This window comes from Carassius auratus, unplaced genomic scaffold (assembly GCF_003368295.1).
Source record: "Carassius auratus strain Wakin unplaced genomic scaffold, ASM336829v1 scaf_tig00017238, whole genome shotgun sequence".
Lineage (NCBI taxonomy): Eukaryota > Metazoa > Chordata > Actinopteri > Cypriniformes > Cyprinidae > Carassius > Carassius auratus.
In genome coordinates, this window is record NW_020524759.1 from 45,761 (window position 1) to 63,172 (window position 17,412).

General features: G+C 38.1%; 1 protein-coding gene across 1 annotated transcript in view; it reads left to right on the forward strand.

The window, feature by feature from the left end:
* LOC113075597 (SRC kinase signaling inhibitor 1-like) overlaps positions 1–17,412 on the forward strand; it is a 52,248-nt gene that overhangs the window by 19,723 nt on the left and 15,113 nt on the right. The window contains 7 exon segments of the mRNA XM_026248276.1: positions 1,133–1,944; positions 3,380–3,472; positions 6,435–6,562; positions 9,169–9,329; positions 15,943–16,118; positions 16,836–16,966; positions 17,074–17,221. Of these exon segments, the coding sequence (XP_026104061.1) occupies positions 1,133–1,944; positions 3,380–3,472; positions 6,435–6,562; positions 9,169–9,329; positions 15,943–16,118; positions 16,836–16,966; positions 17,074–17,221 (1,649 nt within the window).

A 17,412-nucleotide genomic window follows, 5' to 3' on the forward strand; every position in this document is an offset into this window, starting at 1 on the left:
CATTTCTCTATCATCAACAGAACTCTAGACAGAACATGTCAACTGCTCCCTGGAGTGTGTACTTACAGTTACGTCAGTGTGTCCATTGTACGCAGGCTAACAAGCTATATCCCTGTAATGCTTCAGTAAGTTTGACCACTCTCAGAGGTGGGGAACAGAGATAAAGAGGGGAAAAAGAAAAACAAAAAATAAAGAAAAGATGGATGAGTGCCTTAAAATAAAACAAAACAAGCTGTGGAATAAATGCAAGTAAAGTGACAAGCAGATGTACATTTTTAGAATGATATGCAGGATGTAGAAAAGGAGAGGTGAGAATGAAGAGAATGAAAAATACTGAGAAGCAACAAGGCAGAAAAAAATCTATTCTATTAGATGAGTATGGGTTTCCTGGTGTTTGTGAATGTAGAGTTTAAAAGCTCTTCCTTCTGCTCATTGTAGCTTAGTAAAGTATATGCGCTCGCTCAGAAGCGCTGGTGAAATCTGAATACAGTGTCATGTAATCCAATGTTATGCCAGAAGCTTTTGCTAGGCTGGGTGAAAGGACTGTACAGGGTGAATGGAGCTCCCCGGAGTTGAATTACAGACCCATGAAAAGAAAGAGTGAGAGAAGGAGAGAATAAGGGGAATAAGTCTAGAACTCTGCTCTTGGTTTTTGTCCTAAACATCAGAGGACTGCTCTTGCTTTGAGATGTTTGATTTGTCAGCAACTCATTTTCACCTTCGATTGATTTTTTGCAAAAGTCCACTTTAACTCTCTGAACTATGAATGAACTGTTCTGTTGAACTGGTGGCTTTTCCAAAAAAAATATATATTTTTTTTACATTAGGTTTCTGTAGGATTTTAAACATTATATGAGACAACTAAAAAAATATTGTACTATCTGAATGTAATTGATATTCTGCATTTATAAATAATAGAAAACTAACTCTTTTAGAAAAAATGTGTATATATATAAACTTTTTCTTAAATAACCTTTGTTTAGCCTAGTGAACCAAACTGAGAGACCATTTTGAAGGCTCAGGAAACCTTTGCAGGTGTTTTGAGTTGATTAGCTGAATTTATTTAATGAATTACTGAAATAAATTAACTTTATTCATAAAATGCTCATTTCTTTTCTCTGTTTTATTTTAGAGAGAGATGGTATACTCATCCCGAGACTCGTCTCCTAACCATCGCATCAACACTCTCCCTTCCTCCACTGCCTCACCCTCCTCCAGCTCTCCTTCTCGATCTCGTCTCTCTTACAGTGGAGGTCGGACCCCCTCTTTCACTGGTCCGGGTCACCCTCACCCGCAGGGTCCCCAGCATCAATCCCACTCCCACCACCCTTCGCCCTCTCATGGACAGGCTCAAGGCTTAAACCCCTCCTCCTCTTCCATCCTGGAGCGGCGTGATGTCAAACCCGACGAGGAGATGTCTGGTAAAGGCATGGTCCTCCTAAAGAATGAAGGTCTTTATGCCGATCCGTACAGCTTGATGCATGAGGGTAGGCTTAGTATGGCTTCTACTCAGTCCCTGGCCACCATCGCAGACCCCTATGGCTTCCCGGTGTCAGGAGGTCTGTACCGTCGAGGTTCAGTGCGGTCTCTCAGTACATACTCAGCTGCAGCGCTGCAAAGCGACCTGGAGGACAGCCTGTATAAGCCTGGAGGTTCTCTATACTCCGACACCTACAGCAGCTCCACGCTCGGCATGGGCTTTCGTCTGCCGCCCTCCTCCCCGCAGAAGATTCCCGACATGCAGCTGAGGGACCGGGATTCATTCACTGGGTCTTCCAGCCGAGGGTCGCCTGTGAGAACCACCTTCCGCAAAGACTCCGCTTCCTCCTCGGTGTTTGTGGAGAGTCCGAAGTCCAGACCCAGCTCCAGTTCTGAACCCCTAGGAGATGGGAGTAAGGGACCTGGATTTGGGTCATCATTATCTGGGGGCGAGACGGACACACGGTAAGCACTAGCAAAACTACGTGGACATACATGTGAGGCTATTTATTTACTTTTTCACCGACAAACACACATTTTCATGGAAAGAACTGAACATCAGTCTGGACACTTCATAACATAAATTAATAAACAGCATTTAATATTATGCAAATGCTAGAAAGAAATCCGTATTAGTTTACACATTAATTACTACCCCTCATGCAGTTCCAACCAAAATCAAGATATTTTTGATGAAATCCGAGAACTTTATGAACCTACATAAACAGCAATGCAGCTGATGCGTTCAAAGGTCCAGAAAGATAGTAAGGACATAATTAAAATAGTCCATGTGACGTCAGTGGTTCAACCAAAGGTTGCTACAGATGTCGAAAAACTATCTAATCTAACATGATCAGAATTGTTTTATGACGGTTGAAAGTTTCGGAGACAGTGTGTAAACCTAAAATGACACAATTTTTTTTTTTTTTTTTTTTTTTTTTCATATTTATTAATTTTTTTGGACAAGAATTTCAGTCTCGGTGTGCAAAGACCTTTAATTTCATGAAGCTATAAGAATATTTTTTGTGCACAAAAATATTTAAAAAAAAAAGACTTTATTCAACAATTTCTTCTCTATGTACAGTGTACTGTATATTTAAACAACTTTTTTGAAAGTAATTATTAGGAGCATATGTTATTGTTGTTTACTTCATGGTTACACCAAATGTAAAAGTCTTTAAACTAAAACCTTAGATTTTTTCCCCAAATCTATTAAATATATAAAACATTAATATATAGAGTACATTTATAAGAACTTGACAAAGTTGGCACATGATTTAAACAAGCTTTTTAATATCTTAAATATCTTGCTTTATCTTGTTTATGTCTTTATGTGATTTATTTTTGGCAGTGTCTTTTCATTGGGATTTTCAGGGATGCTGTGGTACATTTTTGTTTTTTTTTAAATACTGGATTTTTCTTAATCAGTTTTCTTGCAAACAGATTGATCTGACAGCTAAACAATTTTTGCTCTGTGCTAAGCTACACCTAGTCACTAGAAAATGAAACCTGTGCCCGAACACTGGCACTTCATTATTGAGAGATCTTGAGTGATGCCTCAAAGCCAGGGGTGTCACATCCAGCTTTTGGAGGGGCCACTGTCCTGCAGAGTTTAACCCAGTTAAACAAACCTGGACCGAAGTAATCAAGGTTTTCAGGATTGGGACAAGTTGGAGCTAAAGTCTGCAGGATGCTGGCTCTCCAGGACCTGGATTGAACACCCCTGCCCTAGACAATTTACTGTTTGGAGAAATGTTGCTGTCTTTGAGCAGATATGACTGCTAGTAATGGTACATATACTACTGTAACAGTGTTTAAAAGAAAATTTAAGCAAAAATCGCTAGGAAATGTATGTTAAAAAGTACACACTTCAAAAGATTTTCTGTCTCTGTCTCGTTAGCAGGGATCGTATGGAGGCAATGGAGAAGCAGATAGCCAGTCTGACTGGACTGGTTCAGAGCGTCCTAACCCGAGCCCCAGACAGTGACAGCACGTAAGACATGACTACATCCACAGAGCCATCTATATCCATTTACATGGAACCAGTGCCAATCAGATGCTCACTCACATTGACAACCAACCTATAAAAGCCATCTCACTCATACAGGCTTCTGATACGTCAGTCACAATAAGCATTTGACATGTAAAGACCATTGTACATGGTACACAGTAACTGTGTGAGTTAACAGTTCAACGTATTTTATGTAAAAATACCTTAATAGGAGAAATAAATGCCATTTTGTTAATTTTTTTTTTTTAGTTTGATAAGTTTTCACATGCAACATTAAATACATCATTTACAGTAATCGCATCTATTATGGAAGCAGCCTGTTGTTAGTTAGCATTGAACTAAAGCAGTAGTAAGTGTTGTTGCGCTCTCTCTTGTGTATGGAAAACATCTGTACCTAAGACTGTTGGTGCGTTCAAGTCAAGTCAGATACATCGTAAATTATAAATTAAACGCACATGAACGCCCAACACAAAGTCGTAATTACGAGTGGGAAAGCTTCGAGTTTCCGAGTTGGGGGAATGTCCATGAGAAACATGACAGAATCGATGGATCGATGGATGCAACGTCTGTTGTTGATGGCAATTTTGTTGTTGAAAATGATAGACAGGATTGCAATATTAAATTTAAATTAAATTAAATTTGTGCATTTAGCAGACGCTTTTATCCAAAGCGACTTACAGTGCATTCAGGCTATAAATTTTTACCTATCATGTGTTCCCAGGGAATCGAACCCCCAACCTTGCGCTAGCTTGCTTGCTAATGCAACGCTCTACCAGTTGAGCTACAGGAACACTATATAATATAACAATGAATACATTTTTATGCGATACAGATTAAAGTGGCTTCATAAATTCTTTGCTCTTCATTTTCTATAAGCAGAGTTCACAAACCCTGTTGTATTTTCTTGTAATTTATTAACTCAACATTCTTTAGCCGACTTAACTGACTTGAATGCACTCGACATCGTAATTACGACTTGTCAACTCATAAGTACGTACTTCCCAGGAGGACTTGAACGCAGCATGTGTACCATGTGAAATGTCCTTGACACTACAAAATAGTTTAACACAATACATTCAACCATTTCACACATGCTCACTGTTGTTATCATGGTTTAATTTTGCTATCACCCAGTAATATCCTTTGCTCTCTTGTTTGCTACGTAGCCATTGCCTTTTCTTATGTTTCATAAGCTTGCAAAAATGTCTTCACTTGCTGAGTGTAAAGCGCTTGTATTGAAATCGTGTGTGCTGGTGGTCTTCTTTGTCCTGCGATGGCCATGAGTCTCTTTGTACCCGATGCTTTGATGTTGCTCGACATTTATTATCATTCATATTCGATGTGAAAAATCATTCACATCAACTATTTTATGAAAGGAAATGAATAATAATTAGATTCTGATCTCAAAAAGAGCATTTTGAAGAAAGCATTGAGAAGAGATTATAAGATTATTGTATAAGTAGGGTGTTTAATTCAGATTAGGTTGAGTTAGAGATAAAAATGACTGATGTAAATCCTGTTGATTAGAGTTTTTTTTTAGTGTATGAATAAAAAAGCAAGAAGTCAGATAATTACAGTGTAAATCTGTGCATTTTGGTGTTAAAATCTTATAGCGCCATTTGTCCCCTTAAATAATCCTGGTGTAAATAGGACTTAAAGATACTTTCAGTGAGAGTTCATTGCTGACCTTTAGATGCTATTAAAGCCAGTGACTTGTGAATAAGCATACTGTTTAAATACTGTTTTGGGTTATAGAAAAATAGGTAGAATAGGTAGAATGGGTCGAATTGAAGAATAGTTGTGTATTGGGTTGTATAGCTCAGTTCCAATACACCAGTATTCAAAAGTTTGGGGTTGGTAAAATTTTTTAAAGGGGTCATATGATGCTTTTTTAAAGATAATTATTTTCTGTATTTGGTCAAACAGAATATGTTGACATGCTTCAATGTTCAAAAAACACATTATTTTTCAAATACTGTACATAATTGTAGGTCCTATATGCCCTGCGCCTCACAAACTTCTACAAAGTCCCTCTTTTCGACATCTGCTCTGATTGGCCTAAAAACTCTGCATTTGAACATTCAATAGAAAATACTTAAACTAATAACAAAACATTCTTACAGTAGCTGATTAAGAAGAGCCAGATTGTTGTAGCAAAGTCAGAATTACCTCCACTTCTAGGTTTATGAAACAGTCGTCCATAAAATGCGTTGCTGTTCTGTTGTAAGTAATCTTAACGATTTCTAAATGGATACACAAAGCATCTCCCTGACATAGCTGCTTCAACACTAACTGCGGTTACTGAAACCACGCCGGCTTTCTTTGCGTGACTTTGAGTGAACATTTGGGTGGCATTATATTTCCACATAGTGACATAGACATGTGGGGGCATGTTAGAACGAGTCGTTTTAGGGGGACGTAACTTTGATAAAGAATATCTCTTTGGATTTGAGACTTTAGTCTTTGCAACTTTACAGATCTTCTTCATGAACCAAGAGCTTCTAACACTCAAAAGAGAAAGAAAAAATTGAAATCGCATTATATGATCCCTTTAATTTGTTAGAAAGAAGTCCCTTATGCTGATCAAGAGTGCATTTATTTGATTCACAAACACAGAAATAACAGTAATATGGTGAAATCTAATTACAAATTAAAAGTAATAATTAAAAAACAAAATCTTATTGACTCCAAATTTTTGAACAGCAGTGTGCGTGGTTTAACAAAATTGTTTTATAGGTTAAATAAAGCTGTGTTACTCAAAGGAATTCTAATGTGTTGAAATTAGTAAAAGGCACAATAAAAGTAGCATTATACAAGATAGATAGCAAAACCTTTTGTTAGCCCTAGAGAAGGCTAGTGTAGTCGTGGTGTTAGAGTAGTGTAGTGTCAGTGTAGTACTAGGTGCTGTAGTACAGTGGTAGTATCATGGCTGTATGATCCTCAGATGCGGCCTGCTGCGTCTCTGCATGATGGCGGGCTGCCCTCCGGACCAAGGGGCGGACTTTTCACGGCCCTTCCCTTTCTCTTCCAGCGAGAAGACCGAATCCACCAGCGATGGCTCCGCCACAGGAAGTGAGTCCAGCTACTTTTTAATGGTTGTCCAGAGCAGTTGTGCGGCAGGCTTTAAAACTAATGTCTAAAATATCATGTTTTGGTGGCCCAAAAAAAAAAAAAATGCTGATCTCAAAAAGGCCTTGTTTCCATATTAAAACAAGCAAACATGATTCATCATCAGAGTGCACTTGAATGAAGGACCCTACCTTGTTTTCATTCCTCTGTTCTTCTTAATCAGAACAACCTTGATGTTTTCACGGATCGTGCTCAGTGCTCCTTTTTTGTTAGTTTTCAGTTTTGTTTCTTCTCAAAACCGTAACGGGTGTCCTCAGAGAGCGTCTTCATCAGTGGCCAAGCCTTCAAAGGCTGCAGCCAGGGTTTTGATTTGCTAGATTTGTCTTTGAAGGTTCCTCACGGTTAAGAGAGGTGAGTCTGAGTCGACTCTCACCTCAGTAAAGGGCCATCGAGAGAGTTTCCCATGAGTCCTAGTCTCCCCCTTTGAATCTGATCCACAAAAAGTCCAATTCAGCACTCTGTTTCTCTTTACTTTATTACGGTTATTTAGTTAACTGCAAGCTGAAAGCTTCTAATGTGTGTTACAGCTGGCTGGCTGAAGAAGAAAGGTAGCTTTGCCTCTGCTCTCTCATATTTAATTTGTCTTTTCTGATGAATGTGGTGGGAGTGTTTGTTTTTATATACAGTATAAGAAAATGTGATCCTTCTGTTTTTTTAAAAAGATAGTCCACCCAAAAATGAAAAATTTGTCATCATTTACTCACCCTCAATTTGTTTCAAATCTGGAAGAGTTTCTGTCTTCTGTTGAACACAAAATTAGGTATTTTGAAGGATGTTGGACACACATTTGATGGTACAGTAGCCATTGCTTTCCATTGTATGGTTAAAATGCTATGGAAGTCAATGGCTACCATCAACTGTTTTTTTCAACAGATTTTTCACATTCTTCAAAATATAATCTTTTGTGTTCGATGGAAGCAAGAAACTCTTTCAGGTTTGAAACAACATGAGGGTGAATGAATGATAGAAATGACAGAATTGTCATTTTTTGGGGTTGGACTAGCACTTTAATGCTTGATCCAACTGTAGATTTCCACAGTAGCTTTCCTCTGTGGCCTGCCTGCACTAGATATTTCTCTCCCTCAGTCTGTTTTCCTAAACTTAACACATTCACATGCTGAAAATGAAGTGTGGGGAGGACGTGTTGGTTTTCACATTTCCCAAATCTTGGGGAATTGGTACAATGTACCCTTTTGTTAAAAACAACTGACTGGAGAGTGCTGGTAGTGTATCTCTGTCTTCCTCACTAACAGCATGTTCCTGAATGGGTTCTGGAGGTGACAACACTCTCTCTGTGTGTGTGTGTGCGGGTTAGTGTATCTCTGTCTGAAAACACAAAGAAGGATGGGTGTAGAGCAAAAGTCCTTGATCTGGTTTCTGGAGATCTTCCTTTCCACAGAGTTTAGCCTCAATCCTAATCAGTCACACCCGATCGAGCTAGTCAAGGTCACTTGATTGAATCTACAGCTAGGTGTTTTGGAACTAAAACTGTGTTCAAGTCCTTCTGGGAAGTTCCTCCTTACAAGTTCAGAAATCATGAAATTGTGAAGTGATTCTGCTCAGAATAATATAGACTCACAGGACAGTTTCATAATTCTCTCTCTTTATTTTCACTTACAGACTAAGACGGAAAGAGCTAATAAAACAAAATAAAGAAGAGCAATAATGAACATTAGGTGTGTAATTTGGTGTGTTTTATCACTCAGTGCTTCTAATGGAGAATGATGAGAAGTGTACAGTACTTTGGTCTCCTCGTAAACCAAACTGACTAGTGCAAGCTTTATATTTCTTCTTCTCTAACAGTACACACAGAATCTGTACATATTATACTGCACCATTAACATTCACAGCTTATGATAAATAATAATAATAAAAAAAAATCTGCCATAATTCTTTATTCGACCTGGCCTCATCTTGGAAAGTCTGGGCTCAAGCAAACTTCAGGTCAGAAATATCACAATCATGGGATTTGTGTTCATGGATAACCAAGCAAAGTCATATTTACCAGGACTTTCCAGAAAAATATTAATGTGACACTGGTGTAACGATGCTGTAAATTCAGCTTTGCCATAACAGGAATAAATTCCATTTTATAATTGTGATGGTATGTCACAATATTACTGTTCTACTGTATTTTTAATCAAATAAATGCAGTCTTGGTGATAATGAGAAGAGTCACATAATAGAAACAGATAGCTTTTGATCTTGTTGCATTTTGGATATTGTGTTTCCAGCTTGAATGTGCTATGCAGTATATCCTAAAAGCAGTTGCCTAATTTGGCTGTGAGAGCTTCCCAGGTGGACTTGAATCCAGCATTATCCTGCGTTTCTGACTATTAAATATGCCTTTATGTTTGCATTAAACTTTTCAACACATTCGTTGTAACATGAAAGCAGCATAAACTCTGTTGTAAGGTCGATCTCCAGGAGCAGGACTGAACGATGAAGGTGTAGAAGGTGTAGATGGGTAAGTGCAAATAATTTGTATTTGATTGAGTGGGATTTTGAGCTCACAGTGTCGACTCTTTGTCCTGTGTTGTGGTTATTAGCACTGACTCCATCTGCCCCGCTGGCACTGATGCCTCCACCTCCATCCGGAGGCTCTCAGGCCTCCACCGTCTCCAGGCTACAGATGCAGCTTCACCTTCACGACCTTCAACAGAACGCCACCGATCTGCGCAAGCAGCTTGCACAGCTCCGTAAAATGCAGGTAAGACGTTACAATCTCGTGCATCTTGACACACAGCAGGTAACCGAACAGGCATGACATGATAAAGCGGCATGTGATAAATCACATCTCTTCCATGTTAATCTGAGTTTTTGTCCTCACCATGGGTGACCGTCTACAGCGTAGCATGTCAAGACAATTTGTCACTTGCTTGGTTTCTATTTTCGACACGTCGCACTAGGTAGTAATCTCCACAAAGCTGGTTATGAAACTTGAACTCAAACTTCAAAGTTGTTCTGATTGACTGATAGGGGCATTTAGCTTTCACGTTAAATCACATTTATTTATAGAGTGCTTTGTATAATACAGACTGTGTCCAAACATGGCTTCAAAGGAATAAACAGGAACATAATAGATTCTATACTGCAGAAATCCAGCTGTAAGCAGCAATAGTGTCATTATTCAGATCAATGTAGTTAAAAGTTGATTGAATTTAGTTACAGTGTATAAGTTACAAAGTTCATAAGTTATAAAACAAATCCAATTCAGCTGTAAGTAACTCTAAGAATGAATTAGTTGTATTATTCAGCTCAGTTCAATTCAATGTTGAGGACACAAATGTTTCTTGATGCTCTACACTTTGTAATTTTGCTACTTGGAAAGGTGTCACTTTTCGATTGACAGCAACACTCAAGTGCAAATGATAACTGCTCCAAATTGCTTTAATTTGATAGCTGTAAATGATGATAGCTGTGTTTTTGCTTAGTTTCAGTCATAGCGCACACGATTGGCACAGTTGGAAGATCAGACATTGTCATTTCTGTAAGACCTCAGTCTCAAAGTAAGGAATAACTGACAACGGACCACTGAAATATGGAAAATTGAATGCATATGCGGTCAGAATGCAGCATGATGCGAAGCCTCAGAGAAACCTGTTACTCCTTAGATGTGTATTAAAATATTCATTCTTAAGCAGTTCGGTGTCGATCATTCCACTTATACCATGGAAATCACTTGTACATGTGCTTATCTCTAGATTTGGTTAAATGTAAAGCACTATTGGCAGACCTGGAAATGCTTCATAACCACATTAGAATGAGTGTCAATCAGTCAGAATCAACTGAACAGATCCAGATGCGCTAACCTGCACCTAACACTGCAAGCCATCTACTGTAGATGTTTGCCTGCTGGCAGGGAGGAGGATTTAAGGAGGTGATACAGAAGGTGGTACAGAAGGCACAGAAGGCAGGAACAGCAGCTCCGATTTGTAGTCTTCACAATATCTCACAGTCAAATTTATTTACACACAGCAGTGAAAAACAAAGAGGATGTGCAGAATGGCTTCACCTGGTATTAACGGCAGATTTGTTGCTCAATGTCCCGATGGTGTTCAGTGTGTGTGGTGTAGAGGAGGAAATGCATCGATCTCCGCCATGTTTAGAGTTCAGCATGGAAAGTGTGCATGCGTTACGCACTTCAACATCCAAACCAGAGGACTTGATGGTAAAATCAAATCTAGTTGAATGTTTTTTAATTGTGTTACTGATGATTTTTAATACATATTTACAAAAGATAGACACTGAACATTTTATACATTACAGAAAGTTTATATTGGAATGCTGGTATTCTGTTCCTGTGTGTGTTAAGTTGGGCAGAAATACAGAGAAACAGAGGAAGAAGAGGGATGTTTGATAAGTTACATCTATGGGGAACAGGGAACATTCACATACTGTATCAGTCAGAAATGTATCTGTCATAATGTCAGATTTTTTTTAGATATGTGCCAGCTATCCCATGAAGCAGTCGACTCTGACGAGCAGAATGGATATAGAATCTGATGTCTGAATGGGGCAAAACGTCTAAATAAAATATGTATGGATACTGTTGTAAACTGTGGAAATTCCTTGTACGGCCAGCTGTCAGATTATCACGGTGACATGTTGAGCAGGAGTATGATAAAGGGAAATGTTTGTGTTGGTGAATGTGTGAAGGAGGAGAGAAAGGAAGGATGTGGAGGGAGCTTTAGGGAGGGCTGAAAGCCAGCAGAGAGGCACACTAACGGTCTGACAGATCCTATTGGGTTGTGTGTCTGTCATATACTTTCCTTTCTGTATTTACAGAGTTCCCACAGTCTTGCAACACCTGGAAACGCAAGGGTATTTTTAAATGATTTTTTTTGTAGCCTCAAAAAGTCATGGAAATTTTTAAAGCGGAAAATAATTTTTTTCTAGTTATGCTCAGCTATAAAATTGCATCAGACATTTCTCTGAGAGTGTGGTGTCTATAAAACAGGGATCTCACAGCAATGAATCTTCATGACTTTTCCAGTCATCCATGATTGCACTCAGAAAAAGCAATTTTAACTAATATAATATATATTTATTTATTTTATTTGTTTTCTTAACAGGGACATTGTACATTAATAAAACATTATTTTTTAACCAGGATAGACACCTGGACAGAATGTTAAAAGTCTTAAAATTTGAATAGAACATAATCTATATATAGAAAGAGTTTTATTTATTTGTTTATTTTATTTATTTTAAGATTTATTTAAATGTATTTTTATCTAGCATGGATGCGTTTTCTATTTTAAATAAATGCAATTATTTTGAACTTTCTAATCATCAAATAATCCTGTATTTAAATTTTTTTTAAAGTTGTTTAAACATTGATAGTAAAAAAAGTTTCTTGAGCAGCAAATCAGCATATTAGAAGGATTTCTGAAGGATCGTGTTTATTAAATAAATGCAGCCGTAATGAGCATAAAAGATTTCTTTAAAAAAAAAACGTAATGAATTTTGAACTAATAGACTTACTGTTTATTAAAAAAAATAATTATTAAATTAAAAATTATTAAAATAATTAATTAAAGAAAAATTAATTAAAGAAATTAATTGATCCAAAAAAAAAAAAAATGCTGTATTTATTACACTACTATGTATAAGTATATCTAAGTGTGTTTGTATTTATGTGTAAGTGAGCATGTGTTCAACTAGTCATTAATTTTCCGGCTGCTGCTGTGTGTGATTCACTATAGCAGGGCAGGCAATAACTCTTAATATCATACTCAATGATGAGATGGTATGGGCCAGCAGGGATACGTAGATGAAGAGAGAGAGAGGACACCGGCCCCAAATCAAGGCAGCTTTTCAGTCAGCAATGCTTTAATAAAAATTGACTGTGGAATGATAGCTACTGGTGTGATTCATGAGTGAAAACTCACATCTCTATTGTGAACTCTCTGAATAAACAGAGGAAGCTTCTAAAGAGACATCTGTTTTTGTCTCAATAGAAGCAAGGAAATTTGATCTTTTATACAAAGTAGTTCTCATGAATTATTTGCTTATTCAATTAGTGACCTAGAAAGAGTGCACAACCTTAAATATTCCCTGTTGTTTCCTACACAGTGGTTCTTCGTGTTCAAAAACGTAAAACCATTTATTTGCATATGGAATTTTCTAAAAGATGTAGATTTCAATACAAGGAAGATGAAAAATTGTAGTCCATATTACATAATATAAACCCTGCACCTGTATAGAGTCTGCATTTGCTAAAGAAACACAATCCCATGCTGCAAAAAATAAACAAATAATTATAAGATATGGAATATTCTTAATTATGAAATAAAATATATGTAAATTAATCATAATAAGTATGTGTAAGTATCTACTAGTTCTTAAAACAAAATAATTTTGCTAGAGAAGTGAACTTGAAAGCAAACCTGAAAGAAACCTTCATGGGACATTAAGAATTGTCTGGCAAATTTTCAGAGAGATATTTTGTTAACACTACTTAAAGCCTTTATGTATAATGCATTATAAAAGTAGATTTAATGCATTGTAATGCACCTTATAATGCATTGTACAATCTCACAAATAATTGTGACAACAGTAAATTGATTGTAACACTATGCATTTTATATACAACAAGTTATAATGAATCACAAGGCACATTATGCAAACTTATAATGCATTAAATAACCCTTTATAATGCATTATAAATAAAGTCTTTAAGTAATGTGTTTTTTTTTTACTATATAAATAGAGAGAGATTTGTATTGGATGTCAAAAAACTGATTAAACCCATTAAGATCTCACTTTTGCAGTTTATGAACATTTAACACTGAAACAGAGCACTATACCCCAATTTTGGGGTGGATGTGAGTTGGAAGCCAATTTATTCAAATGCATGGAGAAGTAGAGGGGATGTTGCAACAGTCTAAGCATGTCGCGTGGGGACGGCGAGATTGGTGTCAATTGCTTTGGCGTCGAGAGCCAAGCCGCTGGTGTCATGCAACTGCATATTGCTGAGTTAGACTATTACCTGCCTGAATGCCAGAGCTGGAGACACGGCCCCTGCCCTCATCCTGTTACCTAGGAGACATGGATATGTTGAATAATGCATGAGACTCATAAATAATTCAGCTCGAGGAGGAACTGCCACCAAATGACTCTAAAATCTCATCGTACACACAAACTTAGAGTGTGCAAAAACACACTTTCTCGTTATCGGTGCTATGCAAGTGACAAAGTCCACTCTGTTTTTCTCTCAGGGCAAACAAACATTAGTGCTTACGCAATCGCAAAATGATGGTGATATCTGGCACTCCAACTCCCACACAACCTTCAACATGCACAAATTGAAAATACTACAAAATAAACTCAAGGACATGGATGCACATTCACATTAGGGCATTCAAGAGACCAAAACTAATGTGGTCCATCACAAACACTATCAAGGATAGTATACGGTATATACTGACACACTATCAAAGCCAATTCTATATTATATCTTCACATTCAAGATGACAGCTGCATATGGTCAAAGACAGGTCAATGTTACATATGGATACATATATGAGTCATCTGATGGCTGTGTTGTGATGGATTGTGACGGCTGACCTTCTGTTAAAGAGCCAGTAAGATGAAAATTCTAAGCTTCCTATCACTGTTTATAAGTCCTGTACATTAGGTTTAAATCCATCCAAGGTTATAAAACATTGTCATTTTGTCAAAATATCATTTTAAAATTACCTCAATTCTCAGAGATCCCCAAACGGTTCGCGCGAAGCTGTTCAAAAGATTCAGTTTCCTTAAACCCCACCTTTCGGTAGCATACTGTGTTCTGATTGGTCAACTGACATAGTCAGGTTTGATTGGTTGTTCCGCACACACCTCCACGGTAAACTATGCGTTAGCATCTGTTTGGGGTGAATTATGTCTTATTCCTCTCATCGCGAAACAAACAGTAAAATAAAAAACTTGAACAGTCTCGCTGCTTTTTCTTCTGTGTGTGCGTATTCAAGCCTCGCGCTTCAGTTTGAATCTGAATAGCGCGTTCAGCGAGGGGCGTGGTCACGAAGGGAGACATGAAAAACAGACATCGCGTTGTTTTCATATGGATTACTTTATCACAGAATATCTGTTTTCGGCAGCACTTGTTTAGTTTTAAAGTAGACATGTCAAACTTTTTATAGATATCTCTCTCATGTCTCTTCGTTGAGTATTCACGGAGTTACACTTCATTTTAATGACGTCTTTGTACATGACGATCAGCGCAGACAGCACACATACTGATAAGACGCTCGGGAGAAAACAGACACATAACTTCATAATCATACTTCGCGTTGTGATTCGGAGATGCTCGTTGTTCTAAATAAAATTGGTAATGAATCCTCTTTTATGGCCAAACGCTTTGAAAATCCCGCCTTGTACTCACTGAGATTAGAAAAGCAGTCATCAGTGAAATGTTGTGGACACAACAAAAGGGATTTGTTGTACTGCTCTGGTATTGTGGTAAAAATGAATTTTAGCCATTGCCATTGGCAAAAGATTTGAAATCTATAACGACTCGTTTCAGTGATTCAGAGTCGACTCCTTACTTTAGAAGCCAATAACTTTATAAATCGTGTACTTTTTGGTTTAATTACTTTGCACATTGTTTACACTGATGGACAGCTACATCATACACTGTAATACAGGTAATTTTTGATTTCCCATCTGTGTGGCTCTTTAAACGCTCCCACACTGATACACCTGAAAGCTCTGACGACTGTAATCGTTCATAGATTAATACTGAACATAGAAGGGCTGCGATTGGTTGTTGGGAATATTGTTCTAGTAACACCATAGGAGGTTGATTAAGTAACATGTCCTACATTTATATAAATCACCTCAAGCAGTGGTTCTCAAATCTTTTGACCGAGAGCCTCTGCTGTCCAACACAATATTTTACCACTCCTCCCCCATGTTGGCATGTATTCTAACTTTAAAAAAGCTGCTTAAAACTTTCATTTCCCTTTCATTCTAAAGTTGTCTTTTGGCCCCCTTGGAAATTTGATGAGGACCCCTAGTGGACCCTGGCCCTCTGGTTTGATAATTATACACTAAAAAAAAATAGCTATTAAAAAAAAAATCACTCAGAAATAACTAGAAAATTTCACAAATAATTACAGTAAAAAGCTTCCTCTAGCAGCTTCATTTGATTTACACAGCCATACATGTTTATGGTATGCATTTACGTGATGAAAGCATAGCTATCTAGTCTTTGTAACATGTGTTCAGCAAAACATTTATAACATTTGCCATGTGTTTCGAAATAGTTCTCTAAATTGCCTTTGCACAGACTTTAATTGGTTTGTGTTTGTGTGTAGTTGCAGAACCAGGACTCCATACGCAGTCTACTGAAGAGGACCGAGACAGAGCTGAGTCTGCGTCTATCAGATGCGCTGAGGAAACAGGAAGACCCTCTCCAGAGACAGCGCCTCCTAGTGGAAGAGGAGAGACTCAAATACCTGAACGAGGAGGAACTCATCATTCAGCAACTGCAGTGCGTCTGGCACACAATATGTGCTATAATACTGCCGTCTGAGGCGCTAGCTTAGTGAAACTGCTGCATAATGCTGAAAAAAATAATTTCACATTTATTTTTATTGCACGGGTTCTCATCAACTCATACCCGAATGTGAATAAATGCATAACAATGAGGCATAAACAGTCTCAGTTATAGACCTGCAGACCTGCACCTCAGCTTTAGCTCGTCCAAACAACGGACAGCATCTCATTGATTTATTTTCTTCCAATTAAAAGCAGCAGGGTGACTAAATCCGCCTCTTCAACCCGCTGCCAGATCAGTCGTGTTGCTTTTAATTGATAGCGGTTATTAAGTATAGCTAACAGCCAGTTGATGTGATTCAATTATTAACCGTACGCTGTTTGTAACAAAGCATTTTGCGAGGGGTGGATTTATTTGACGTGGTTAAATTGGATTTCGAGTGTAAACAGTCTGGCTGTGTCTCAGTCGTTTAGTGCTAAAGCACCCTGCTGCACTGACACTTATTCAAATGCGTGCCGACGCCACAGCGCAGGATTTTCACGCTCATCTCGTGCTACATTTTTCAACTTTTAAATGTCAGAAACATCAAGAGTCCCTTCTGTGTAATAACACTGAGGTGCTTTGTGATAGCATCAATTAATATGTCATGCAGGTTTATGCTCTTTTCTGAAACAATCAATATGTAACGAAGCTAATGTTTGCTCTTGACAGTGATCTGGAAAGGTCCGTGGATGAAATCCAGAAGGAGATGTCTGTCAATCACCGACATGTGACAGTGCAGGAGCTGGAGGAGAAAAGCTCACTGCTGAGGAAACTGGGAGAGACTCTCACCGAGCTGAAGAGTGAGACGGTCTTCTGTCCTTCACAGCCAGACACTTGAACCTCAGTTAGAGGAGAGAGTTGTTCACTTCTCTGCCTGTCTGTTTTTCTGTTTGTCTCTCTCGTTCAGATCAGTTCCCGGGGCTCCAGAGTAAAATGCGAGTGGTGTTGCGAGTGGAAGTGGAAGCTGTGAAATTCCTGAAAGAGGAGCCGCACAGACTGGATGCCCTGCTTAAACGCTGCAGATCCATCACAGACACTCTCTCCACGCTGAGGAGGTAGACAAACACTTATTTAACCATTCCCTTGCTACCCACGGTCGCCCTGATTTTACCAAGTGAGACATGTTCCTGGATCAACATCTTCTGATGATCCTGGATCAACATTATTGTCCAAAAATATGGACTTAACCCTATCCCTACCCCTAAACCTAACCCTACCCATAATTTATTACTAAAATCAGTGGGAA